Genomic DNA, 27,806 nt, shown 5'->3' on the forward strand with positions numbered 1-27,806 from the left:
GCTTTATGTATGCTAGACGGTACTTCCCTGTTTACTCAGCATGTTCTTCTGGTATCAGATGTGATCAAATTTACTGTCAAGTTTCGTAATGAAAATAAACTCCAGTGTGTGCCCTTGTGGAAGTTGGCATGAGGGCAGATGTAATCTTCCACTATTTGGCATGATTCAAATTTCAAAACAAACAAAAAACTCCTCTTCTCAGCAGTTCTCCCCTCTCCTGCTTCATCTTTCTCTGATTTCACAACCTCCTCCCTAAATGGTCTGTGGCAAAGTCCAAAGCAAAGACAAGGCATTCACCCTCCCTGGGAATGTTTTTCCCCAGTCTGGTTCTGGTATCACAGACCCTTCTCAGGAGATTCTGTGGGAACAAACTAAATCATTTTCCCTCCCTGGCAGGAACAACTAGTTACTAGAGGGTGGGACCTCACTGCACACATCAATGGCTCCCTACATTCCTCCATTCCCCCCAACCCTTACAAGTTATCCAGTGGGATGTCCACCTTCTTGGCTAACACACTGGAGGTTGAACTGGGGACCTCTAGAGCTAAAAGCATCAGCTGCTACAGATTGAGCTAAAGCTTTGTATTTGGTGACTGTTGCAACTCATCTCCTCTGTTTACTGGGCACAGAGGGGGACCTGGAACACGCTTATCAGAGGGTTACATTTGCACCCTCACACCCCTCTCTATTGCAGAGACATGGTGCAACCCTCCCTCCTAACAATCAGGGACTGCGTATAGTCCCCTGTTCTCCCCTTCCCTTCCACACCAGGAGCTCTGGGAGTCCCTCATTTCCCCCCAGCCTCCAGTGTAGGAAGCTTCCTTCCTTCCTTCAATGCTCCCCGGATTGGACACTCTTGCGCTCTCCCCCACTATAGAGCAGGCTTTGGGGAGGCAGTACGCCAGGCGGGAGGAAGGGAAGAAGCTTCCTCCTCTCTCTTCTGCCTTTGGCTTCCCCTGTTGGCTGAGCATCCACCCCACAGACGGTAGGCAATTCACAGAAGAAAGAGCATGGAGCAACTTTTTAAATGCAAATGGCTTTTCTGCTTTTCCCAGAAATCAGTAGGGCTCTGTTCATTGATGACTAGCATGTTCCCTGAGATATTGGACGTGATTGGATGTGATGTTCAAAAGTTATCATGTTATATCATAGAATCATAGAATATCAGGGTTGGAAGGGACCTCAGGAGGTCATCTAGTCCAACCCCCTGCTCAAAGCAGGACCAATTCCCAACTAAATCATCCCAGCCAGGGCTTTGTCAAGCCGGGCCTTAAAAACCTCCAAGGAAGGAGATTCCACCACCTCCCTAGGTAACGCATTCCAGTGCTTCACCACCCTCCTAGTGAAATAGTGTTTCCTAATATCCAACCTAATATCCTGACAGAGAAATAACATTGAGTTGAGTGCAGGGTCAATTATTAATGATGAATATCTTGCTTAAGGCAACAAAACAAATATTTTAAGTTTAGCTGAAATAGTGGACTGAGGAGTTATTTTTGCCCTGCTCTTTTATTACCTAACTCGTGTGAGGGAGTGAAAACACCAGTTGACTCCAGCTGATGCAATCTGTTCTATTGACATTGGCTTTGCAATACTCATTCACTTTTGGCCACTGTTGGGGTTTTTTTTTAAACCCCGAAGGCGGGAAATAGTAATTTCTGCCATGCAACAAGACTACATCCAATTTCTGGAATAATGCAGAAAGGTTTATTTCAGCACATCTCTCAGGAGCAATGGGTAGAAAATTGCAGGCACGTATATTTGAGTGTACAATGCAGGCACCTTAGGCATTTCCATGATTCATGGATTTTTAGTGATTTACATTATGAAATTGAGACACTCTCCTAGATTTCTTAATCAAAAAGTGTTGCAACTTATATAAAATACTTCTGTTAAAGTTATCAAACCACCCACAAATAAAAGGGTGGGAGCCTTGTGGTTAAGACTGTATAGCCTCTAGAAAGGTGGCCTCTGGTCACCGGCTCCCGTCTCTGCAGCTTGGTTCTCTTAGCCAGGGCCGGCTCCAGGCACCAGCCGACCAAGCACATGCTTGGGGCGGCACCTTAGAAGGGGCGGCCAATGTTGGGGTGGCGGGGGGTGCTCGCAGTGTTTTTGTTTTTGTTTGTTTTGTTCGGCGGGGAGGCGCTCAAGGTTTTTTGTTTTTGTTTCGGCCGGGCAGCGGCGCTGGGGGGTGTTTTGGCGGCGCGGCGCTGGGGGGGGGGGGGGTTGGGCGGCGCTCGGGGGGGGCGGGGGCTTGGGCGGCAGGGCACTGGGCGTTTGAGCGGCGCGGCGCTTGGGGGCGGAGGTTTGGGTGGCCTGGCCTGGCCCGGCGCTCGGGGGGGGGGGGGGGGGGGTTTGGCCAGCCCGGCGAGGCACTCGGGGGTTTGAGCGGTGAGGCGCGGCGCTCTGGGGGTTTGGGCGGCCCGGCTAGGCGCTCGGGGGGGGGGCGGGGGTTTGGGCGGCAAGGCACGGCGCTCCGGGGGTTTGGGCAGCCCAGCGAGGCGCTCGGGGGTTTGGGCGGCCCGGGGGGGGTTCGGCGGCGCGGCGCTGCGGGGACGGGTGTGGTTTGGCGGCCCGGCGCTGCGGGGGTGTTCGGAGGCGCGGCGCTCGGGCGGGGCGGGGGTGTTACAGCGCGGCGGCGCTCTTCTTTTTTGCCTGGGGCGGCAAAAAAGTTAGAGCCGGCCCTGCTCTTAGCACAGCTGTGCATATTGCAAAACTGCTATACTTCCTCTTAGTTTTTATCCATGAAATGCTGAGGACTGAGACAATTTTGATTATGTACCTTTATACATAAAGTTTACACTGACCCAGCACCAAAAAGTACTGACTATACATTAAACATAACTGTACATAGTTACTTGTACTAGAGGGTCTCTCACTTCATTACTTCTGTAGGCTGAGTTCATTGTACACATCAGGGGCTTCTTGCATCCCTCCATTCCCCCCACCAGCTCCTTATGTGCCACCCTCCCACTCCACCCCATGTCTAATTCAGGAACTCCATGCAAACCACCCACTTGCTTATCCCTTGGACTGTGTGTGGCTCCCAAGCTCTCCCTCCCCTCTCATTTCAGGGTCTCTCTGTATCCCTGACCCTCATACCAGAGACTCTGCATAAGCCCCATTTTCCCACATTTCCCCCATGCCAGGGACTCTGTGTACCCCCCATTTCCCCACTTTCCCCCTGTGATGGGGTGTTTGCCCCACACTAGTCCAGAAAGCGTTAATGTGACTCAGAAGGGGCTAATTAACCTGACAAGCGTCCCCTGAGGGAGAGTTAGGCTCGAGAGGAAAGCGCTGATTGAGGATGGAGCCCAGTTGGACAGGAGCAGGCCTGGCTAGTATAAAGTCAGGACATTTCCAGCAGAAAGGGGCTGTCGTGTGGAAGCCTGCAGTCATTCTCTGGGCTTAGAGAGGAAAGAAGGAGAAACCCTGGGGGTAGGGTGACCAGATATCCCATTTTTAAAGGGTCAGTCCTGTTTTTTGGGACTTTTTCTTATATAGGTGCCTATTACCCCACACCCCCTGTCCTGTTTTTTCCCCAGTTGCTATCTGGTAACCCTACCTGGCCATTTCTCTGTCTTCTCTGCTGGCTCAGCATCTGCCCTGGAACTTTCAGGCGGCCGTCAGCAGGGAGAGCACAGGGGCGGCACAGACCTTCCTGAAAGTGGGGGGGCTGGGGCCCCCGCCCCCTGAGGTCCCGCCCCACCTCTTTCCCAAAGGCCCTGCCTCTTCCCTTGGAGGCCCCGCCCCTCCCCTTCCCCTGGAGACCCCACCCCTGGCCAAGCCCAAAGCCGGAGCCCGGGGTGGGCTGGGAGGGCCGAAAGAAGCCCACTCCCCATATCCCTGCCCCCCGGACCCAGCACCCAGGACAGGTGGAGGGACCCAGGCTCCCCACAGCTGCCCTCACAGTGGCTCTTACCCTGACCCCGCTCTGGCCAGGGGGCAGGGCCTTGGAGCCACAGCCCAGCCATGGCAAGAGCTGTGCGAGCAGCCATGGGGAGCTGTGATGCAGACCCTCCACCTGCCTTGGGCAGGGAGCCTGGGGGGCAGGGACATTGGGAGGGGGCTGCTCTCGCCCCCACCCGCACCGCGGCAGGTGGAGGGTCTGCCGTAGCTCCCCACAGCTCTTACCATAACGGGGCTGCAGCTCTGACTCCGAGGCCCTGCCCCTCGGCCGGAGCCAGGTCGGGGTAAGAGCCATGTGGGTAGCTGTGGGGGAGCCAGCGCATGGACCCTCAACCTCCACATGCCCTTGGCCAGGCGGGGAGCCCGGGGGGTGGGGACACGGGCAGTGGGCTGCTTTCATCCCCCCCTACCCTGGGTGGGGGATCCGGGTGGCTCCCACAACTGCCCAGGGTCCCTGGCTGGGCTCAACCAGCTGCTGGCCTGGCCAGGGGGTGGGGCCTCGGGGGGAAGAGGAGGGGAAGGCGGCGGAGTCTGACCTGGTGAAAAGTGGACAAGCGAGGCCCATCCACTTTCAAAAAGTGGCCCCCTGCCCCCACATTCTGGCGCCACTGGAGCAAGGAGCAGCTTTTTAACTGCAAATGGCTTTTCCCGTTTTCTGATTTTTATCATAATCTGTAGGACTCTGCCCACTGATACCTAGAACACTCCTGGAAACTTTGGAAGTTATAACGTTACAAAAGTTATCACGTTACACCCAGACAGGCAAACAGACAACAGTAGTGCTGATGTTCCAGGAAAGCCCCACAGGTCCAAGCAACAGCGCAGGGCACCTCAAAGATTAATGGAACATTGTTGGTAAGTTTAGTTATTAGGTTGTTTATAGGTATTTGTAATTTTGTGTTACATTAATGTTGGTTTTCTTAACTGTTACTGTTATGTTTTGGCTTGGAAGGAAAGATGTGGAATGGGGAATTGTGCCTTGAAGGACTGAGCTTGTCCAGGTGGAGTGCTGTGAAGCTTTTGTTATGCACAGACGTTTGGAACAGGACACAAAATAAGGCAGAGCTCTTGTAAGTTTCTTAAGCAGTGAGGCCCAGATCCACAAAGGGACTTAGGCATCACACCTAACTTTTAAGCACCTAGAAAAACACTGGAACAGCAATGCAATTCACGAAATGTGACTTAGGTATTTAGTCTCCTTATACAATGCATGGGGAGAGATAGGTGCTTTAGAATGCAATCCACAGAAGCCAGCACACTAGGTAGGGAGCTGCCTAAGCTGCTCAGTGGGTGATGCTGAGAAGAGGGGTGTGTCTTAGCCCTGGTCTACCCTACGAGTTTAGGTCGAATTTAGCAGTGTTAGATCAATTTAACCGTGCACCCGTCCACAAGATGAAGCCATTTTTGTCGACTTAAAGGGCTCTTAAAATCAATTTCTGTACTCCTCCCCGACGAGGGGATTAGCGCTGAAATCGACCCTGCTGGGTCGAATTTGGGGTAGTGTGGACGCAATTTGACGGTATTGGCCTCTGGGAGCTATCCCAGAGTGCTCCATTGTAACCGCTCTGGACAGCACTCTCAACTCAGATGCACTGGCCAGGTAGACAGGAAAAGCCCCGCGAACTTTTGAATTTCATTTCCTGTTTGGCCAGCGTAGCGAGCTGATCAGCACAGGTGACCATGGAGTCCCAGAATCGCAAAAGAGCTCCAGCATGGACCGAACAGGAGGTACTGCATCTGATCGCTGTATGGGGAGACGGATCCGTGCTATCCAAACTCCGTTCCAAAAGACGAAATGCCGGAATATTTGAAAAAATCTCCAAGGGCATGAAGGACAGAGGTTATAACAGGGACCTGCAGTAGTGCCGCGTGAAGCCTACCAAAGAACCAGAGAGGCAAACGGCCGCTCCGGGTCAGAGCCCCAGACATGCCGCTTCTATGATGAGCTGCATGCCATTCTAGAGGGTGCCCCTACAACTACCCTACCCCTGTGCTTCCCTCCTCCCCCACCCCTCCTGGGCTACCTTGGCAGTTATCCCCAGAGGTGAAAGTAAGCCGGCAGGAGCCGGTTTGCCGTACCGGGGTGGCCCGGCTTCCCCAGGGGGCAATTTAAAGGGCCTGGGGCTCCCAGCAGGGGCTGGAGCCCCAGGCCCTTTAAATTGCCTCCAGAGCCCCACTGCTGGAGCCCTAGGATAGGGCTGCGGGGCTCTGGGGGCTATTTCAAAAGTCCGGGCCCTTTAAATAGCCCTGCCACCACTACTCCAGGGCTCCAGCGGCTATTTAAAGGGCTGGGGCGGTAGAAGTAGGGGAGCCCTGGGCCCTTTAAATAGCCCCCAAAGCCCAGGGATAGCAGGGGGATCCAGGGACTATTTAAAGGGCTTGGGGCTCCAGCTGTCTCTGCCGCCCTGTTCCTTTAAATAGCCGCCGGAGTCGCGCTGCTTCCCCAGGGCTCCCGCGACTATTTAAAGGGCCGGGGTGGTAGAAGCAGGAGAGCCACGGGCCCTTTAAATAGCCCCCGGAGCCCAGGGATAGCGGGGGCTCCAGGGGCTATTTAAAGGGCCCAGAGCTCCAGTTGCCTCTACCGCCCCGGTCCTTTAAATAGCTGCGGGAGCCCCGCCGCTTCCCCAGGGCTCCCGTGACTATTTACAGGGCCGGGGCAGTAGAAGCAGGGGAGCCGCGGGCCCTTGAAATAGCCCCCAGAGCCCCGGGCTGCTGCTGCTGCTACCCCGGTGGGGGGGGGGCACTTACCTTACAGGGTGGGCTGGGGCTGGCTCTGACTCCCTCAGCCATGCCCCTTCTGCTCTAGGCCCCAGAGCTGGCCCCAGCGTACCAGTAAGTCACTGGACTTACTTTCACCCCTGGTTATCCCCCCATTTGTGTGACAAATTAATAAAGAATGCATGAATTTGAAACAACAGTGACTTTATTGCCTCTGCAAGTGGAGATCAAAGGGGGGAGGGGAGGGCGGTTGGCTTACAGGGAAGTAGAGTGAACCAAGGGGGCGGGTTTTCATCAAGAAGAAACAAACAAACTTTCACACCGTAGCCTGGCCAGACATGAAACTGGTTTTCAAAGCTTCTCTGATGCACAGTGTGCCCTGCTGTGCGGCTGCGCGTAATCAGCATCCAGGTGATTTGCCTCAACCTCCCACCCCGCCATAAACATCTCCCCCTTACTCTCACAGATATTGTGGAGCACACAGCAAGCAGTAATAACGATGGGAGTATTGGTTTCGCTGAGGTCTAACTGAGTGAGTAAACTGTGCCAGCACGCTTTTAAATGTCCAAAGGCACATTCTACCACCATTCTGCACTTGCTCAGCCTATAGTTGAACTGCTCCTTACTACTGTCCAGGCTTCATGAGCCATGGGAGCAAGGGTAGCTGGGGTAGGTGTGACCGCGTGGTGCTGCCGACTGGGAGAGCAGCCTAAGGCAGAAGCCTCCAGCTGGCATGATATTCCAGGCAGGACTGAATCTCCATTAGACGAAACTTAAAGAAGAGAATGACCTGGAGTCATTCCCATGTCTGCCCAGGCACCCCCGACCAACCTAACCGAGGCCGGCCAGGAGCACCCACGGGATGATGACAACAATGGCAAGGCAAGGCAAGGCAAGGGGATGCTGCTGTGTAGCACTGCAGTACCGCGTCTGCCAGCAGCACCCAGGAAACAAACGGTGACAGTGAGCTGAGCAGGCTCCATGCTTGCCGTGGTATGTCGTCTGCACGGGTAACCCAGGAAAAAAGGCGAGAAATGATTTTTTGCCGTTGCTTTCAAGGAGGGAGGGAGGGGGGCCTGACGACATGTACCCAGAACCACCCGCGACAATGTTTTTGCCCCATTAGGCATTGGGAGCTCAACCCAGAATTCCAATGGGTGGTGGAGACTGTGGGAACTGTGGGATAGCTACCCCAGTGCAACGCTCCGAAAGTCGACACTAGCCTCAGTACTGTGGACGCACACCGCCTACTTAATGTGCTTAGTGGGGACACACACAATCGACTGTATCAAATCGATTTCTAAAAAATCGACTTCTATTAAATCAACCTAATTTCGTAGTGTAGACATACCCTTAAACTCCCCCCTCTCTTGGAGTTCAGGGCCTAAACTCTGGGCTGGAGGGAGGCACCTATTTCTGCTCACAATTCACAGCCAGGAACCACTCTCCTGGAATCCGGTGACTTAAGCACCTAAACTGATCCTTGTGAGTCAAAATTAGGTGCCTGCCCAACTCCAGACAAAATGGCAAGGAGAGGCCTCACTTTAGCCCAGTAGATTCGGTACTCAGCTAGGATGTGGGAGACTCCTGGTTCAAGTTCCCCCTCTGTCTGATGGAAGGTATTCAAACAAGGATCTTCTATAGGGTGACCAGACAGCAAATGTGAAAAATCGGGACAGGGGTTGGGGGGTAATAGGAGCCTACATCAGAAAAAGACCCAAAAATCGGGACTGTCCCTATGAAATCGGGACATCTGGTCACCCTAATCTTCTACCTGTCTGGTGAGTGCCCTCAGCAGTGGGCTATGAAATAATCTGATGGGGGAGGGAGAGTATCTCTTGTTGAATTTGTTCCATTTTAATTGAATAGTTCAATATTAATTGGGCCAGAGAGAAAGAGAGTGAGGTTTAAAATAACAGAAAGACTATACCTATGTTTACCTTACCTAGAGCCCTAGGCAGGCCTATCTTACCCCAGGTCCCTAACCTGTGGGGGTCTGGGGAGGGGTCAGTCTGTTCCCCTTAACTTACCCTTTCCATGAGGGATTGACTTTTAAACCCTGCCAAATTTCTTCATTCTCTCAGCTCACATGCTTGGATCTGCTGCCCAACACCAGTTTTCTGAGCTCTGTCAGGGGTAAAGCCAGAGTGTCTGAAATGTTTGTTGAGGAGGGTTTATCTGGATTCATTTCCCCCTTCCTGGATGCATTTACTGACAATTCTGCTTTGAATTAACTCAATACATACATACAGTATTGGGCCTCCATATAGTTTCACAACATCTCTCCAAGGAAACTACTGATTTTTTGCATAAAATTTAGACTACAGTACATAAGAATTGCCACACTGGATTACAACCAAGGTTTATGTAGTTCACTATCCAGTTCCTGACAGTGGCCAGAACCTAATGTGCAAGAGGGAAGTGTAAAAGCCTGGTATAGATGTATGTGGTATAATCCACTCCCACATATACGGACCCTGGACTTCAGAAAAGCAGACTTTGACTCCCTCAGGGAACAGATGGGCAGGATCCCCTGGGAGAATAACATGAAGGGCAAAGGGGTCCAGGAGAGCTGGCTGTATTTTAAATAATCCTTATTGCGGTTGCAGGAACAAACCATCCCAATGTGTAGAAAGAATAGTAAATATGGCAGGCGACCAGCTTGGCTAAACAGTGAAATCCTTGCTGATCTTAAACGCAAAAAAGAAGCTTACAAGAAGTGGAAGATTGGACAAATGACCAGGGAGGAGTATAAAACTATTGCTCAGGCATGCAGGAATGAAATCAGGAAGGCCAAATCACACTTGGAGTTGCAGCTAGCAAGAGATGTTAAGAGTAACAAGAAAGGTTTCTTCAGGTATGTTAGCAACAAGAAGAAAGTCAAGGAAAGTGTGGGCCCCTTACTGAATGAGGGAGGCAACCTAGTGACCGAGGATGTGGAAAAAGCTAATGTACTCAATGCTTTTTTTGCCTCTGTCTTCACAAACAAGGTCAGCTCCCAGACTGCTGCACTGGGCAGCACAATAAGGGGAGAAGGTGACCAGCCCTATGTGGAGAAAGAAGTGGTTCGGGACTATTTAGAAAAACTGGACGTGCACAAGTCCATGGGGCCGGATGCGCTGCATCCGAGGGTGCTAAAGGAGTTGGCGGATGAGATTGCAGAGCCATTAGCCATTATTTTTGAAAACTCATGGCGATCGGGGGAGGTCCCGGATGACTGGAAAAAGGCTAATGTAGTGCCCATCTTTAAAAAAGGGAAGAAGGAGGATCCGGGGAACTACAGGCCAGTCAGCCTCACCTCAGTCCCTGGAAAAATCATGGAACAGGTCCTCAAGGAATCAATTATGAAACACTTAGAGGAGAGGAAAGTGATCAGGAACAGTCAGCGTGGATTCACCAAGGGGAAGTCGTGCCTGACTAACCTAATTGCCTTCTATGATGAGATAACTGGCTCTGTGGATGAGGGGAAAGCAGTGGATGTGTTATTCCTTGACTTTAGCAAAGCTTTTGATACAGTCTCCCACAGTATTCTTGCCGCCAAGTTAAAGAAGTATGGGCTGGATGAATGGACTGTAAGGTGGATAGAAAGCTGGCTAGATCGTCGGGCTCAACGGGTAGTGATCAATGGCTCCATGTCTAGTTGGCAGCCGGTTTCAAGCGGAGTGCCCCAAGGGTCGGTCCTGGGGCCGGTTTTGTTTAATATCTTTATTAATGATCTGGAGGATGGTGTGGACTGCACTCTCAGCAAGTTTGCAGATGACACTAAACTAGGAGGCGTGGTAGATACACTAGAGGGTAGGGATCGGATACAGAGGGACCTAGACAAATTAGAGGATTGGGCCAAAAAAAACCTGATGAGGTTCAACAAGGATAAGTGCAGAGTCCTGCACTTAGGACGGAAGAATCCCATGCACTGCTACAGACTAGGGACCGAATGGCTAGGTAGCAGTTCTGCAGAAAAGGACCTAGGGGTCACAGTGGACGAGAAGCTGGATATGAGTCAACAGTGTGCTCTTGTTGCCAAGAAGGCTAACGGCATTTTGGGCTGTATAAGTAGGGGCATTGCCAGCAGATCGAGGAATGTGATCGTTCCCCTTTATGCGACATTGGTGAGGCCTCATCTGGAATACTGTGTCCAATTTTGGGCCCCACACTACAAGAAGGATGTGGAAAAATTGGAAAGAGTCCAGCGGAGGGCAACAAAAATGATTAGGGGTCTGGAGCACATGACTTATGAGGAGAGGCTGAGGGAACTGGGATTGTTTAGTCTCCAGAAGAGAAGAATGAGGGGGGATTTGATAGCAGCCTTCAACTACCTGAAGGGGGGTTCCAAAGAGGATGGAGCTCGGCTGTTCTCAGTGGTGGCAGATGACAGAACAAGGAGCAATGGTCTCAAGTTGCAGTGGGGGAGGTCCAGGTTGGATATTAGGAAACACTATTTCACTAGGAGGGTGGTGAAGAACTGGAATGCGTTACCTAGGGAGGTGGTGGAGTCTCCTTCCTTGGAGGTTTTTAAGGCCCGGCTTGACAAAGCCCTGGCTGGGATGATTTAGTTGGGAATTGGTCCTGCTTTGAGCAGGGGGTTGGACTAGATGACCTCTTGAGGTCCCTTCCAACCCTGATATTCTATGATTCTATGATATGTTTGATCCAGGTTTTTACTAGTAAGAGATTGGCTTAAGCTGTGAAGCATAAGGTTTATTTTCCCTTCCAAAATTCTTGTTGTCATTATGATAACTCCAGATATTCTTGACATTCATATAAATCCCCCTTTGAATCATGTTAAGTCCTTGGCCTCATGGACTTCCTGTTCAGCGAGTTCTATAGACTAATTACACACTGCATTAAAAAAGTATTTCCTTTTATTGGTTTTGGCTTCCCTGCCTTTTAATTTCATTGAATGTCCCCTTGTTCTTGTGTTCTGAGTCAGGGAGAACAGGAGTGCCTGATTTGCTTTCTCTAGACCATTAATTGTTTTATAGACATATCATATTCCCTCTTGTCTGACTACTGTCTAAGGTGAACAATCCCAGTCTTTCTTCACATGAGAATTCTTCCAGGCCCTTGATCATACTAGTATCACTGTTCTATGAACCTTCACATGCAATATCCTTTTTGAGATGAGGTGACCAGCACTGTGCACTGCTTTCCAGATGGGCCCAGGCCATTGATTTATATAAAGGCATTATAAAATTTTCAGTGTTACTTTCCATCCTTTTCCTTTTGCATCTTAACTTCTTGTTAGCTTTTTTTACCACAGGTAGGCACTGAGTTGAGGTTTTCATTGAGCTGTCTACAGTGACACACAGGCCCCTTTCCTGAGTTGATACAGTTAATTTAGAACTCTGTAAGGTTTACAAGTAGTACATTTGTTTTCAGGGCTTAAATTCAGCTGGAGCTGTCCGGAGCAGAGCTCAAGTATATAGTTTCCACTCCCCTGGTGTTTTTATAGCATGTTAGGGGGAGGGGCATGTGGTCTCCAGAAAATACTCTATGAGAATTTAAGCCCTGTTTTTTTCCCTTCAATATGCATTGCTTTGCATTTATTGGCATTGAGTTTCATTTGCTCTCATGTTGCCCATTCACCTAGCTTGTTTAGGTCCCTCTGAAGTTCCTTGCAGTCCTCGCTGGTCCTGACTAACTTAAATAACTTTGTGTCACCTGCAGATTTTGCTGCCTCACTACCCACACCCCTTTCCAGATAATCAATAAATACACTAAACATTATGGGATCTTGTTTGGAACTTTGAGGTACCCGCCTGTTAACCTTTCACCATGATGGAAACTGACCATTTAACCCTACTCTTTGCTTTCTGTCTACTAGCTAATTTTTGATCTACCACAATACTTTGAGCCTCTCCTAATGACAGCTTCTTCAGTAACCTCTTGTGTGGCTTTGTCAAAGGCCTTTTGAAGTCTAAATAAATTATGCCAGCTGGTCTTCCTTTGTCCACTACTTTATTGACGTATTCAAACAATTCTAAGCGATTAGTGAGACATGGTTTTCCTTTGCAGAATCTGTGCTGGTAAGCTGTTATAACATTCTGATCTTCCAGGTGTTTGTTATTCTGCTCTCTACCTGTAATGATTAGTGCAGATAGCACCACCACCAATAGGTGGTGCTTTGTCTTTACCTTAGTGTTAAGTTGTTGTCTTGTAAGTTATTACAGTATTGTATTTGACTGGGGAGAGGGGGCGGCGGGGGGGCGGGAGCAGCGCAGTAGAAAGAGAGAGCCTGGAACATGGGGCCTGGTGCAAGGCCTGAGGCCTGAACCAAAGTCAGGAAAAGCCAGGCTATGAGCAAAAATCAGGCCCTGTCATAAAGCAGACACTTGCTTACAAGTTCACTGACTTGTACATGAACTTGGCAAAGGTATGACTAATGCTGCTAAAACACAGGCACTCCTAAGAAGTACTAGGGACAGGGTATTCATGTAAGGACATTCCAGAAGGCTAGTACAGATACACCCCAATATAGAGTTAGGATATAAACACAATCCTGGGAGATACTACAGGAACACACTGACCCCAAGTAAGACAAGGTTAGGAGAACAGGATGATTGACAGAGATGTTTTTTTTGAACCAACCAGTACAAGGTACAGAGTCGATAACTACATCAGGACTGTAATATGTAGCTTGTTTGTATCAATGTATAAAAGGGAAATCAGGAGGGGCACCTTTGTCCAGTCGAGGGGGTAGCAGAAAGTCCCGCTGCTGATTGAGCTGGTCCACTGTGATGGGCATACATAAGTTAGTGTTCCTGTAGAATCTATGGGATACTAGGACTGTGCTTCATTAACAATAAACTTGGCTGAGCTTCTTCATCACCAAACTGAGTCTGTGGTCTTTCTGGATAGTTCTATCGAGGTCTGCTGAAGCAGCTATCTGTGCAGAGCTGGGATGGGTACATGGAGAGAACACACGCATGCCAACTGACAACAAGCAGGAAGTTCAGTCCTGCCTGTGTGTGCTGGATCTGGTATTTGCAATGTTCCAAGGAATCCCTGTGATTCCATAAGCAAGTATTACAACTTTTGCCTGAGAAGAAATTTACAAGTCATGAAGATGAAACTGGAATCTGTGAGTACTTGACAAACATTGGGATGTTGCTCCCTGTGAATGAGTGAACTGATGCGAAAGCAGCACAGTACCTGGAAGTGTTTTTTGGATGGTGATGACAAAGCATTTTACCAACAGCTTTCCAGTGCAGATCATGGTTCTTATAGACAGTTATGTAAACAATTATACAAGGTGGGATTGGCCTTTTTGAAATACTGGGAGAAATGGCAAGCCGGCAAGGCCACAAGGAGGGGAATGCCTGCATAATGTGCATTTAGGAGACGGGTAGCATTTTTCCTACACCTGGCCAGAAGATGGCTTGAATAAAGCAGAACATGCTGCTCTGGAGCTGGCAATACAGAGAGGGGCCTATGCCCAGTCCAAGCCATGAGAGAATCCTGTGTGAAAAGTCCATTTATAAATGGTTTAGCAGGGGAACTTCATAACTTCATCACCTGCTGGTGAAGGAAAATAATCTGCTGCCTATAAACCAGATTATATGCAGACTTCAAAATGTGAAAGCAGAAATCGGTGTTTCCTTAAAGGTATCAACTATTAATTCCCAGCCCCAGGATAACTTCTTAGCAGTTCTTAGAGAAAAGATTGCAAAAGAAGTGGCTCAAAAATGGGAGGAGGCTCAGATGTAAGCTATTCACAGATGTCCCATGGGTCAGATGAGAGAGACTGTTTCCCAAGTGGGTCCCAGCCCAGATGACATTTGCAGACAATGCAGAGGCAACAGACAATGGAGATGGAGTTGCCCAAGCAGAAGGAAGCCACACAAAAGGAAACGAGAATTTGATGCTGCAGTAGAGTCACCATCAGCAACTATTAAAAGGCCCATGTGATGAGCTGCTCAGATACCTGTTAGTATGTGTCTAGTGACATCAATGGCTGGAAAATCACAATGCTGTTGGACTCAGGATCTGAACTAAGTCTGATCCATGGAGAACAGCCAGTGCCGAAGGGGAAGAAGATTTATTGTAGGAGTTAAATTGTTGACTATTAATCATCAACCACTGCAGACAACAGGAGATAGCCTGCTCCCACTGAACTTGGGGTCTCTTCATTCTAAATGGATTTTTGTTGTGGGGCCCAGTATTTCTAGTGCTGTTGTATTGCGAGTGGATTTCATCAGAGGGAATCATAGAAACTCCTGGGGTATTAATAATACACACTTGTTCCTACACAACGTTCAAATACCTGTGCTGGATGTGGGTGGGAGAATCCTGGGGAGGGCAACTCTTGGGGAGGGCTTAGAGGTGCCTGTACCACGCCTACAGAATGACAGCGAGAAACTGCTCCCTGTGATGACTTGGAATTAAGTTGTGGTGAAGAATTGGAGTCTGCAGCAACAAGGGCTGGGTTAAATATATAGGGGTTCCTCTTAACAATACAAAACTGAACTGGCTTGAAACCCCCCCTCCCAGGAGAGTCTCTACGTTGTCATTCCCTCAATCAATGTCCACACACAAGGTCTAAGGCTTAGCCCCTAGATCTGCTCATCAGTGATTTCAGTTCTAGTAATCACTGAACAGAAACAAGGACTCTCCATTGAATCTAATCAGCTCTGTCTTTAACCACTGGAGAGGGGAGGATCAAAGGGTGTCTAGGACTCTTTAGGCAGAGTCCACACCACCAGTTAGGAACACCTGTCCCTATCTCCTCTCATTTTCAGTGGGATTTGATATTCCTACCTCCCATTTAGCAAGTGAGTTTAGGGTAACCACCTGAGTCACTGCATGTTAAGTCCTGTTCTGCTGCCCTTTTCTCATACAGTCAGGATAGCAACATTTAATTACCCCTATATTCAATACTAAAGCGAATTGTAACCCGAAACCAGCCAAGATTGATCACTCTGGCAAAACAGGTCTGTCTGCTACTCACTTAAGCAGAGTAGACATGTGCAAATATGGTCTGCTCCTGAGGTCTTTTCCCCCAGTGCATCACTAGATGTCAGGGGAGAGCTTATTCAAACTCTGCTTACACTGGCAAATGTTGATCTATTCTTATTGCGCAGAGGCTGTTTCCTTGAACTAGCTTCTGCTGTGCCCCGAGTCGATCAAGCCTCTCACTTCACGTCTGGCTAACTTAATGGGTCCAGATAAAGTGGAGTGTGTCCTAAGCCACACACTTGACTGTAGTAGCAGTACAAATAGCTGCACTCCATGAGCGGGCAGTCCTTTCTTATATGACCCAGTTGGCCACATAGAAAACATATAACCTAGTTCGCTTATCTCCTGGGTGCCTGAGGCATCAATACTTCCTGTGGGTTCCTAGATATAGAACTGTCCAATAATTTCTCTCTCCTTGTGTCCCCTTTGCCGCCACAGGGTTGGAATTCTCTGTCATCTTGTTTACCTCAGTATGGTCCCCTTGATCTAACCCCTTGTTTGGGCGATTTGGCATCACCGAATTCCATACAGGCCTATGTTCTCGTTACAGCTTCATTGGTAGAAGTCGACTGAAACCTCTGGACCCAGCTTTGGCCTCCATCAGGCAAGACCCTTAGAAATTATTCCAGGACTATAAGGTCCACTGCCTTATCCAATGAATTTATGTCGGGCTGCAACCAATTCTGTTGCCATGTATCATAGCCATAGTGCCACCAAACTAGGGTGTATTCTCCCAGGGAAACACTTTACCCTAATCCAGAGGCAGTGTGCTTCTGGGGTCAGCCCCAGTCTACCTAGAATGGCCTATTCTCCCATTTGTGTAGGACTGCACCTGCTCATCAGACAAAGGTGGTAGGATGACTGAGCTTTTCCTGAAAGGAATGGGGCCACGTGAGCTGTCCAAGAGGATTCAATCCACCTTGTTGTGGCTGCTACCTTCTCGAAGGCACACAAAAACACCCAATTTTGACAGGCCCAGTACTGATCTGCTAGATTTCACTTCTCTGAAAACCACCTGAGTTCCTGGGTCCAATTCTCGAGGTAAGGCAGGAAATGTTCATGTTGAGCCTGCTGAGTTTATTGCTATTGTGAACATAAGAACAGCCATACTGGACCAGACCAATAGTCCATCTAGCCCAGTATCCTGTCTTCCGACAGGGGCCAGTGCCAGATGCTTTTAAGTTTACTTATCTGCTTTTAAATGTATTGTTGTCATTATCCAAACTTTGTTAACTTTGCAACTGAAAATATGAGTCTTTGAATCTTCCTTCACTTGCTAATAATATTCTTATTCAATTTCCATTTGATTAAAAGCATCTATCCCAGTCTCTAGGCATTTCTATGCAAAATTAATATATATACAGATAAAATCCCCACATACTATCTGTTTACAGGCACATGTCCAGCTGCAATGAAAAATAAATTGTCAAACTAAATCACAAAAAGATTGAAAATACAGGCTTCCTTTCCCCCAAGAGATTACTTTCCTCTTTTATTTTTAAGACAGCAGCAAATATTGAAATAGGCATATGTTGTTTGAAATTTGGAAGGCAGATGATTAACAATAGCTAGACTGAGCAGCTTTAATAACTCAGAGAAATAATTAGATGGGGTAGGATCTTATTAATACTCTCATAACTATTTCTTTTGATATGACCAATGTTTTATTGATTACAGAATTTAAAAATCTGGTACCTGAGACTGCAAATCCTTATTTAAGCAAGTCTTCCCATTGCAGACAATGGGTATATTTACATCAGTAAGGTTTTGCAGGTTCCAGCTTCTAATTTCCCCAGATATACAGTGTCTCTTCTGAACACCTCACTAATTATTGTAAGAGCCACAATGTATTTGAAAAGGAGAGATCTCCCAGATTCAGTATCCGTTTCTCTTATAATACTTGGCTCGTGCAACGACATCATTGGCATAGTCATTGCCGGTTGTGCCAATATCCATTTTATCATAGGACTGGACGTTTCTTAGTCCTGCATTGTAGGCAGAAATCCCTCCTGAAACAAAAAAGGGACATTTTTAAAAACAGACTTAAAAGAAAAAATAAACAACAAATCCAGCCAGACCTGTCTTGTTTTTTTTCTAGTGTGTTAAAAAAATTAAATAAAGACATTTGGTAGTGAATGAATTACTTTATTACAGTGTAACTGAATAAAAGGAGGCCATGTGAACGGTTTGCATAAATTCCTGAATCCAAACACAATCAGAGGGCTTTTGGGTTTTTACATGAACAAATGTCAGTAGGTTGGTGAACCTTCAGTATGCATTTGGCTAACCACATTCAAATAGAAGCCCTCAATCTTTGAACCAGGCCTGTTCTTAATAAAATATAAGACCCGATTACCATGTTACTTTTCGTTCAGTCCTGCAAAGAACTGCATGGGAGAAAATTAAAACATGACCTCGCACTCCGTTCTTCTCCCCTTTCTGAATCTCTGCTCCATGTTGTACTGCATAATTTTGCAGTCCCCTGAAGATCTGTCTAGCTCCTAAAAATGCACCTCCCGCCCACACAACTGTAAAGATATAAGGTGAACTCTGGGACTCGTTCAAAGATGCTGAAAAATTCTCATTGACTTCAAAGGCACCAGGATTTCACTCATGGTGAAGTAGTAGAGGCCCAAATGTCAATATAAACTAGATGGGGGGGGGGGATTTATAAATATTCCCCATGTAGTGTTGGAAACCCAGCACACAACATTGTGCTAAAGAATGGGACAAAATACTGAAACTGACTAATCTAGTTTCACTGCCCAAACTACGGGAAATCAAAAGTAGACAAACAGCACCAATGGTTAAAAATTATGATACTTAGAATATTAAGCATTTAAAAATATCAGTAACATAAGAAACTTTTAACATGATTTTTGTCCTAGAGTTTCCCTTAGCTCCTGGACTGAATGCCGTCTATACTGTACCTTTCAGCTGTTGTTCCTTTGTCCATCTGGGGAACTTTTTCTGGATTCCCTTAATCATAGCAACAAGGATGCCTGTCCCCTGAAGGACATGTGCCTCACTATTCCATCGTCCAACCAATTTATGGTAGCGTTTATCAACCTAGAAGAGCCAGAGAGAACATTACTTCTCAAAAAGATGATGTGTTTATGCTGTTCTTCCCTTTCAGCATACTCTACATGACTTTGTCTCAATCTGTGTTTGAGAAATTAATGTTTTTCATCTTCACTGCACTTCTTGCTGTAGTCCCAGCGCAAACACTGAGGTATTGTACATTGGACTGTGCTTATGAAAAGGGGTTTATCTTAAAATGCTTCTTTTCCATTTCAAGTTGTAGTTATTAATGATATTATTTGGCGAGCACTACTGCAATGTCTGGTGCTGCAGTATATCTGCCCCACTCTTCCCACTCCAATAAGCTTATACTATAAGGGCAAAGCTCTATGTCTCATCCTTAAAAGTTGTAGTCCTCTACAGTACACCACTAGTATGCAAAGTACTACAAAAGTTCAAAAAGAAAACTCCCAGCACACTTAAGTGACTGTTGGATTATCACTGACAGGCTTGGCAGAAGCAGGCTGTGCTTTAAGGTGTTAGGTGAATATTTTGAATATCTATAGTTGTCACTCAGGTCTATGTGGCATTACATTGTGTATAAAGTCCATCCTGTCATTGTGGGCCCGCCAGTTTTCACCTAGTCTCTTGGCCTGAGGCTTTTCCCCGAGCAGCTGCAGCTGCTAAGAACTTGAATTTCTGGAGACCAGCAGGGGGATGGACTAAAATGGCACCTGAAGTCTGAACTCTAAGGGGATAGCAAAGTAATCTGCCTCCATCAACCCCTAGACCTCCTAAACGCCACCCAAAATATGGAGCATAGCATTGCAGAAGGTGGATTCACCCTGAAAATTTAAAAGAATACCTCAGTAACAGTGTTTCTGGCTCACAACGTGGAGAAACCTCTGAGACTCCAAATGAGCACCTGGCAGCCAAATCAGGAAGAAATGCCAAGGGCTGAAGAAAATCAAATGGCCACCAAGGTGGACATTTGGGAGTTGATCTCTGAGATTAATGCCATGAGAGATGATCTGACAACCAAGCTTCTAGCAGTAAAGAAGGAAGTTACTGCCCTGGAAGATCAAGTCACGGTCCTAGAGACTGGCCAAAGAGAAGCAAGTGAGAGAGAGACAGAGCTGCAGAGCCACATGGCACTGATGGAACAGAGAGAGAGATGATATAGAAAACAAAGCATGAAGGAACATCAGAATTAAGAGGGTGCGTGAAAATGCTGAAGGAGGAAACCCAATCCTGCATGTAAAAACTTTAATTGCGCAGTTGTGAAATCTGAGCTCTCTGGAAGAGATGAAAGTGGAGAGAGCACGTAGGGCACTGCTCCCCCCAATCTGGGACTAATAGTAATAGACACAGAGATTTTATAGTTAAATTTTAGCACTATCAGCAGAAAGATTTAACTATGAAAAAACCCAGAAAGTGTTCAGAACTCATACTCAAAGGCCTCAAGCTGCAGTTTTTCCATGACATCTCTGCTAGGTGGCCATCCACACGTTCCCAGACATTTTGGCACTTCTGGGAGTGGTGTGGGCCTACGCCGCCTGTGCCTGCATGATGTGTGTGAGGTCACATCTCATGAGGGAATGCCATATTAAAGAGCACATGGTCCTGCCCCTGCCAGCATGACCTTGTATGCAGAATGCATGATACGTGCTGATGCTGCATCTGCCACTAAATACCACGGTTGGTAGCTTCAGCTACTAGGATTGGACTGCTGTCTCCAACAGAGGCTGCTGCTGCAGGGCTTGCTGGCTCCTGCAGAGAGAGGCTACTCCCCTTGCAAACCCAGAACAGGAATGGTGCAGCCTGTGTGGAGCAGGGCAGGCGTGGGTAGCTCAGTGACAACAGCTGCTTGTTCCTTTCATTTTCCTGCACGGTGGGAGGGGAGACACAAACGTGAGCTAAGTGTGGGGTCGAAGGGCAGGAGGTCAGACCACATGCTCACAATCCCCTTCTGGCCTTGTAATTTATGACCCAAAAGAATGTGCGCCCCTCCTCTCCAGCCGCTTAGGCAGGGGCAGAGTCTCAGGCAGATGGGAACAGCCTGGAGAGGTAGCTGGGCAGGAGACGTCTCTACCTTTCTGTACTGCAACCCCGAATCCCACTACTTTGTACAGTCAGACAAGCTCTCTCCTCCCACTGACCTGGAAGGACTGGTGGGTATTGACACAATCTATACTTGTTTGGAGTTATGATTTCCTAAAAAGTTTGTGCAGTTTTCCTTTAGCTGCTGGGATTTGTTCTCCTTTTGAACAGAACTGGGAGTTAACACAAAAGGTGATTTCTGAAATAAAAGCGGTACTTTTGACACTCATACCCTTATAATAACTCTGTTGCTTAAAGTCCTTTTAGTCCATTACTCGTATTTGTGCAAAGTAGAGGATTTTTCAGTTCCTTCTACTGTCTTAGTAAACTGTGGGGAGGCACCCAATTCTTTTCTTTGCTTAGGGAGTCTCCTGTGACAATGTTTGAAAACCCCTGGCTTAAAGGGATTCAAGAGCAACATATTATTCCTCCATTAAATATAATCAGCAGAAGAGAGTTACACACTGTAATGAAATATGTGCTACTTTTGCTTCTTATTCTAAAAACCTGTATACCTCAGATACTCCAAGCTCTGAAGTTATTCAGAAATATCTGGAAGTATCATGCTTGCCAAAGGGACTATCAGAGGCTTGTTCACCTGCACATCTACCAATGTGATATATGCCATCATGTGCCAGCAATGCCCCTCTGCCATATACATTGGCCAAACCGGACAGTCTCTACGCAAAAGAATAAATGGACACAAATCAGACGTCAAGAATTATAACATTCAAAAACCAGTTGGAGAACACTTCAACTTTCCTGGTCACTCTATTACAGACCTAAAAGTCGCAATTATTCAACAAAAAAACTTCAAAAACAGACTCCAACGAGAAACTTCAGAATTGGAATTAATTTGCAAAATGGACACCATTAAATTAGGCTTGAATAAAGTGGATGAGTCATTACACAAACTAAACTATTTCCCTATGCTAATTTCCCCCCTACTGTTACTCACACCTTCTTGTCAACTGGTTGAAATGGGCCATCCTGATTATCACTACAAAAGGTTTTTGTCTCCTGATAATAGCCCACCTTATTCGATTAGTCTCATTAGAGGTGGTATGGCAACACCCATTTTTTCATGTTCTCTGTATATCTATCTATCTTCCTACTGTATTTTCCACTGCATGCATCTGATGAAGTGAGCGTTAGCCCACAAAAGCTTGTGCTCAAATAAATTTGTTAGTCTCTAAGGTGCCACAAGTACTCCTCATTCTTTTTAAATTGACAAAGAAACCTTCGATAAAGAAATAACAGAAGAAGAAATTTAGAGGCAATAGAAAATACGAAAAGCAGTTAAACTCCAGGAGCTGATGGCTTTCCAGCTGAGTTTTATAAGGAATTTAAGGAGGTATTAACGGGTCCTTTGAGAGAAACCTCCAACGCTATTCTGTTAGGGAAAGAACTTACACAACCTATGAAAGAAGCTATTGCTGTTGTTCTCTCTAAAGTTGGAAAGGACCTGACTGTATGCAGGCCTTCATCACTACCGAATCATGGCATAACTATTGTAGCAAAAATACTAGCTAGCCTATTGCAGTCCATGCTCTCATCTTATATAAATACAGATCAAAGTGGATTGGTTAACACCAGACAAATGTCAGGCAATATTCTGAGAGTCCTTGGAATCATCCATAATGCCAGATCAGCAAAAGATCACTTGACACAGAGAAAGCTTTCGACAGAATAGAATGTTGCAAGTCCTATCCTGTGTGGACATTGGTTCCCAGTTCCTTAATCAGATAACGGCTCTGTATGCCAGCCCGAAAGCAGCTCTGTGAGTTAATGGGGTTAAATCTCCCCCATTTGAATTACACAGAGGGACTAGGCGGGGATGTCCATTGTCTCCTTTATTTTTTGCACTGGCCAGGGAGCTTTTTGCACAAAGGAAAAGGATCAGTGAATCTATCACAGGAATAGAACTTGCAGGAACCCATCAGAAACAAGTGGTGTAGGCAGTCGATGTAATGTTAATTTTATCTAAACCAAAGATTTCCCTATACTTAGTTTCTAAAGAAATCTATGACTTTGGGAAAACATCTGGATTTACAGTAAATTATGCCAAATCTGAAATTTACTAGCTGTAAATTTGCCAGACTCTGATAAGTCATTCCTTCAGAAAACATTTGGGTACAAATGGGCAATAAAATTCTATAAGATACCTAGGAATTCAAATATCAAACAACCCATAAGAGCTCTATGATGTAAATGTCAAGCCATTACTTCAGGAAATGAAAAAAAGATGTGAAATGCTGGGGGAAGTATGCAATTTCTTGGTTGGGAAGAACAGCCACACTCAAAATGAACATTTTGCTAAGGATATCTTTCTTGTTTCAAAATCTTTCTGTGATCATCCCAGATAAAACCCTAGCAGGAATACAGAGGATGTTGTTGCACTTTATATGGAATAAGAAAAGATCAAGAATAAGGGCAGATACTTTGTACAGACCCACTGAACAGGGTGGACAAGCTGTTCCAAACAGTCTGATGCTATCAAGCCAGACAACTCAAAGCAGTAGGGGACTGGAGGGTGCACTAACCCCACCAAACATTGGGTCTTTATTGGGCAAAAAAAGTGTGGCAGTGTAAACATCGCTAGGTCACCATAAATTAACCAAAAAAACAAACAAACCCACACACCCTCCAGAAATTATACATGTGCTTGAGCAAAGGCTACTCTATGCCTTTGGGATGGTACTAGAAATAAGGTAAATTCTTTTCCCTCACCAAAACACCCCTTTCGAATAATCCAGATCGTAATCCAAATCACAAACCAATGAGCTTTAAAGATTGGGAGAGCAATGGGATACATATGGTTGGGCAGCTATTCAGTAAAGAAATTTTTACTAACCTATTTAGAGATCAAAACTAGCATTAACAGGCCCATTCTCCCATGGTACCAGTACATTCAAGTTAGGCATTATGTTTTCAACTTTCTAAGAAAGCTGTTTTATACAGCAAGATAACTCTAATAGAAGCAATGGTAACTCGTCAATTATGAAACAAAAAATTATAACTAATCAATATCAATCTTCGTACCCAACTTTCTTAACAAAAAAACCCATCTGTATATGACACAGGGGGGAAAGAATCTGTGTAGACAAATAACCTCAGAGGAATGGGGTTAGAGAGACCGAGAGACAGAGAAGTGTTGGAGAAATAGAGTGAAAGAGGAGATTTTTATAGATAGGGGATAAGCACTGGAGAAACTGTGGTGAAAGAGGAGATTTTATACCCATATGGTCATTAAATAGTATTGAGATACAATTTGTAACCAAATATCACAACTCGTTCGATATTTATTACCAAATGATCCCTTGGGAACCCTCCTGGGCCCTCCTAGCAGAATTAGTCACATAAAAGGAAATGAAAAATTAATCTCTCATCTGCTAGTAGATGCTGAGTTACTGATACCTCTTAGTGGAGAAAAAAACAGTGCAGTTCTCAAGGAATGGTTCAAAAAATATGGGAGGTTGTTATGCAAATATAATGCATCTATTATGTACCCAGCCAAAGAAACTGAGGACAAATAGATATTTAGATGTTTAGTTACCATTTATTCAACACTCAGAGTACATTCACCTGAAACAAAAGCAGCACAGCTGTCCAAAGTTTTTTGAATATTACAATTTGATAGGCATTCCTGGTCTGTTCAATACATGCAATCAGAGATTCCATTCAGTTTAATAAAATCACTAAAAATGACACCATAGGTGTTGTAAAGAGGCAATATGGTAATAAATAGAGATCTGATGACTGTATTACTGTATAATGTCTCTTTAAACAAAAGCTTGCGACTTTAAGGACTGTTGTTTTGTTTCTGATATTTACACAGCAGGGATTTGTAAACCTGTTAATACTTCCTAAATAAATAAATAAATAGTAAATAGTAAAAACAAGACATGGAATTTCTAGGGTAAAATGGTCGGCCTCTTTAGGGACTTCAATTAAACCAATGGAGTTAACTGATGTTCAAACTGCAGCATAAGAAGCAGCCTCTGTACTGCCAGGACTGACATATGCCAGTGCCATGCGCTGCTGCCTCAGCAAGAGTTCGTTTTCTAGTGGTGTGCCAACTATCAATTTCAGCCTGAGCTGCGCTATTGAGAAATGCAGTTGGCTCCCTGCCAAACAGTCTGCTATACACTTATTCTTAGTTTATTGATAATTACTGACCTGCATCAAACCAAATCCATTTCCACGATCACCCAGGCCACCCTTTAGGGCCTTTCCAGCATGCGACTCTCGAGAGATGATACCAGCAATCACAGCTGGATCCACACATTTTTTTCTTCCAGCGCTCTTAATGATGGTTTTATAATTGTTCATAGTACGTAAGTCTTTCTGTGCAATCGTTGTTGAAGCACGAACTCCTGTAGTAAGTGGAAAAGTAGAGATGTTTTCTTAATAACTTTAATATCAACAAGAGATTTCCTAAGCACAGAGCTCTGCACTGCCATCTGATAGCCCTTCTGCGAGTTATGTGCATTGTGAATTTTGCAGTATGAATTTTAACGTGTCAAGGCAAAAAAAAAAAAAAAAAATGTGCCTTGAAATAATGTGTAAAATCTGGATTTAGTTCTTAGGCCCCAGGATGAAGGTGAATGGGCTTGCTGAGGAGGCGGCGGGGGAGAGTGGTCAGATTCTGAAGAGAAATCAGCTGCAACCTGTCACTCTCTAGATTATGCAGAAGTGATGTTGACAGGAGCTAAGAGGAGTCACATCTACCCCTCTATGGCCAGAAGGACAGGACTGTAATATTTGAAGTTGAGAGGGGGATTCAAAATGGTGGGATTCTTAGGGACAGTCGCGGAAGACTTAATGGGAATGGGAAGCTGTAATTTGAGATAGTTCCCAATAGTTGCATTTTCCTCTCAGTTTCTTTTGGAGTCTCAGCACCGTTTCATGCTACATTAGGAAGGAATCTCAATCCTACTCAACATGGGAGGCATTAAGTCCAATTTTGTTTGTAGAGTAAAAGAATAAGAAGCTCCTTCGATGTTGATGTTGATCTGATGTGCCTATAGCTGGTATAAAATAGTGAGTACTAAACTAGAGTCTGGGAGTCAGGAATTCCTAAGTACTAATCCCAGCTTTGCCATTGACTTGCTGAGCAGCCTTGAGAGATTCAGTTGGGCCAAATTTTAATAAGTGACTGTTCAGTTTGGGTGTTCCAAACAGACTGGGGTCTATTTTTTGAGGGTTCGGAGTACTCTCAGATCCTGGTAACTTTAATTAGAGGTGATTGTGTGAGCACTTCTGGAAATCAGACTCTAAATGTCTGAAGTTGGGCACCTAAAAAAAATCAGAAGCCACTTGTGAAAAAATTGGCTGTCACCTTCAGGGCCGGCTCTAGGATTTTTGCCGCCCAAAGCAAAAACAATTTTGGCCGCCCCCCCTGTTTTTTAATTACCCCACCCCCGGCCCCGCCTCAACTCCGCCCCTTCCCCAAATCCCCAGCCCTGCCTTCTCCCCCCAGGCTCTCAAGCCTAGGAGGGAGGGAAGGAGGGGGAGAAGCGGTGCCCGCACCGCGGCCACTAGGAGTCTCCCCCTCCCTCCCAGGCTGTCAAACCTGGGAGGGAGAGGGAGATCCCGAGCGACTGCGGCGCGCGAAACAGCAGCAGCGGAGGTGAGCTAGGGCGGCCGGGGCACATTTTTAGGGGCGGCATTCTGGCGCCGGCCATGCCGCCCCTAAAAATGTGCCGCCCCAAGCACCAGCTTGTTTTGCTGGTGCCTAGAGCCGGCCCTGGTCACCTTTCTGGGCCAAAATCATTTGTAGTATAACTGCATTGAAGCCAGTGGAGTTACACCAAAATTTTATTAAGTCCTCCTCTCTGTCTTAGTTTCCTCATCTGTGAAATGAGGACATAATAGGAGGAAAATAATAGTAGAAATGAGGAAATAATCAGTATTTAGCCAATAGGAATGTTATGAGGTTTAATCAATTAATGCTTGTAAAGTACTTTGAAGGCGTAAAGTACTATGGATCATTGTGATGACTCTGTGTGATGAAATACAGCAACAAAACGGCAGAGTTATACTCACCACAGTATGGTAAGCGTTCTGCTTTTGCAGTTCTACAGGAAGCCCCAGTGGTATCAACCTTGTTTATGACACCATAGCATCCAGTCTGACTCTCAGAAGTACCTAACCAATTAAATGGAGAGATTTTACATTAAGAACCTTTTGTGAACATAAGTAAAGCTAAAAGAATTCAAAGTCATGAGCCAGACTCAGCTCCACTCTCAGATGGGTTCCGTTTCATAGGTTTTTTTGGGAAGGGTAATTTTTTTTTTTATTATTTCTCTTGGACAGGAGGACTTGCTAGCCAGAAGTCACTGCCTCTGTGAAGGAAAGTCCTGTGAAAATGGATCTATATTTTAATTTGGCTCTAAAAGAGGCAACACATGAAAACCTCTTGTCTTCTATATCAGGTGCCCCTCACTGAGACCACCCTATTGCCACTTCTTGCAAGAGTCATCCTTGATCCTAAGAGCCAAATTAGTCTGAAATAGTTTATCTCGTTGCTTTTGAACCAAAAACCAAACTCATTCTTCCACATACAGCAGCTGCCTGAGTCCCCTGAGAAAAGGCAGGACCAGCTTTTATTTTTGGAGTCCTGGGACTTATCCTCAGTTGTTTAGACACACAAGGGATAAGAAGCCCAACCCTTCCTCCCGAGGTCTATTGGCCTTTACCCTACATGAGACTGTGGGGAACTGGTCCTTACTCCTTTGGTTGGCCATGGAGGTATTTTGCCTTTTTCTTTTGTACTACTTTAACCGCACATGCCAAAAGGGAGCAGAGTCCCAAAGAGGCATAGCCAGAGGGCTGTACCCCAAGTCTGCAGCCAAGGCTACAGTCAAGCTGCTGTCCAGAGAAGGATGTCCAGGATGAGAGAGGTGCTCCCCTCATCCCCAGGGGATGCCAAAGAGGTAAAACCTATCACACACCCCATCCCCACAAATATCTTTTTACATTCTTGCTTTGGCAGTGAGCTAAGTGAAATAGAAATAGACCCTAGACTCACCAATGAGGGCAGCAAGGCCCAGAATCATCAGCATTAGTAGCATGGAGACAGTTCTTCTCAAGCACCCAAG

At 46.2% G+C, this 27,806-nt stretch overlaps 1 protein-coding gene across 1 annotated transcript; it reads right to left on the bottom strand.

Annotated features, from left to right (window-relative positions):
• Positions 1-17,457: 17,457 nt before the first annotated feature.
• On the bottom strand, positions 17,458-27,779 carry LOC135895302 (lysozyme G-like). Its single transcript, XM_065423375.1, has 5 exons — positions 27,737-27,779; positions 26,752-26,853; positions 24,883-25,079; positions 18,513-18,651; positions 17,458-17,591 (listed from the first exon to the last, which is right to left on the bottom strand). The coding sequence occupies exons 1-5, from the start codon at positions 27,777-27,779 to the stop codon at positions 17,458-17,460; spliced, it is 615 nt and encodes a 204-aa protein (XP_065279447.1).
• Positions 27,780-27,806: the final 27 nt, after the last annotated feature.

This window comes from Emys orbicularis, chromosome 1 (genome assembly GCF_028017835.1).
Source record: "Emys orbicularis isolate rEmyOrb1 chromosome 1, rEmyOrb1.hap1, whole genome shotgun sequence".
Lineage (NCBI taxonomy): Eukaryota > Metazoa > Chordata > Testudines > Emydidae > Emys > Emys orbicularis.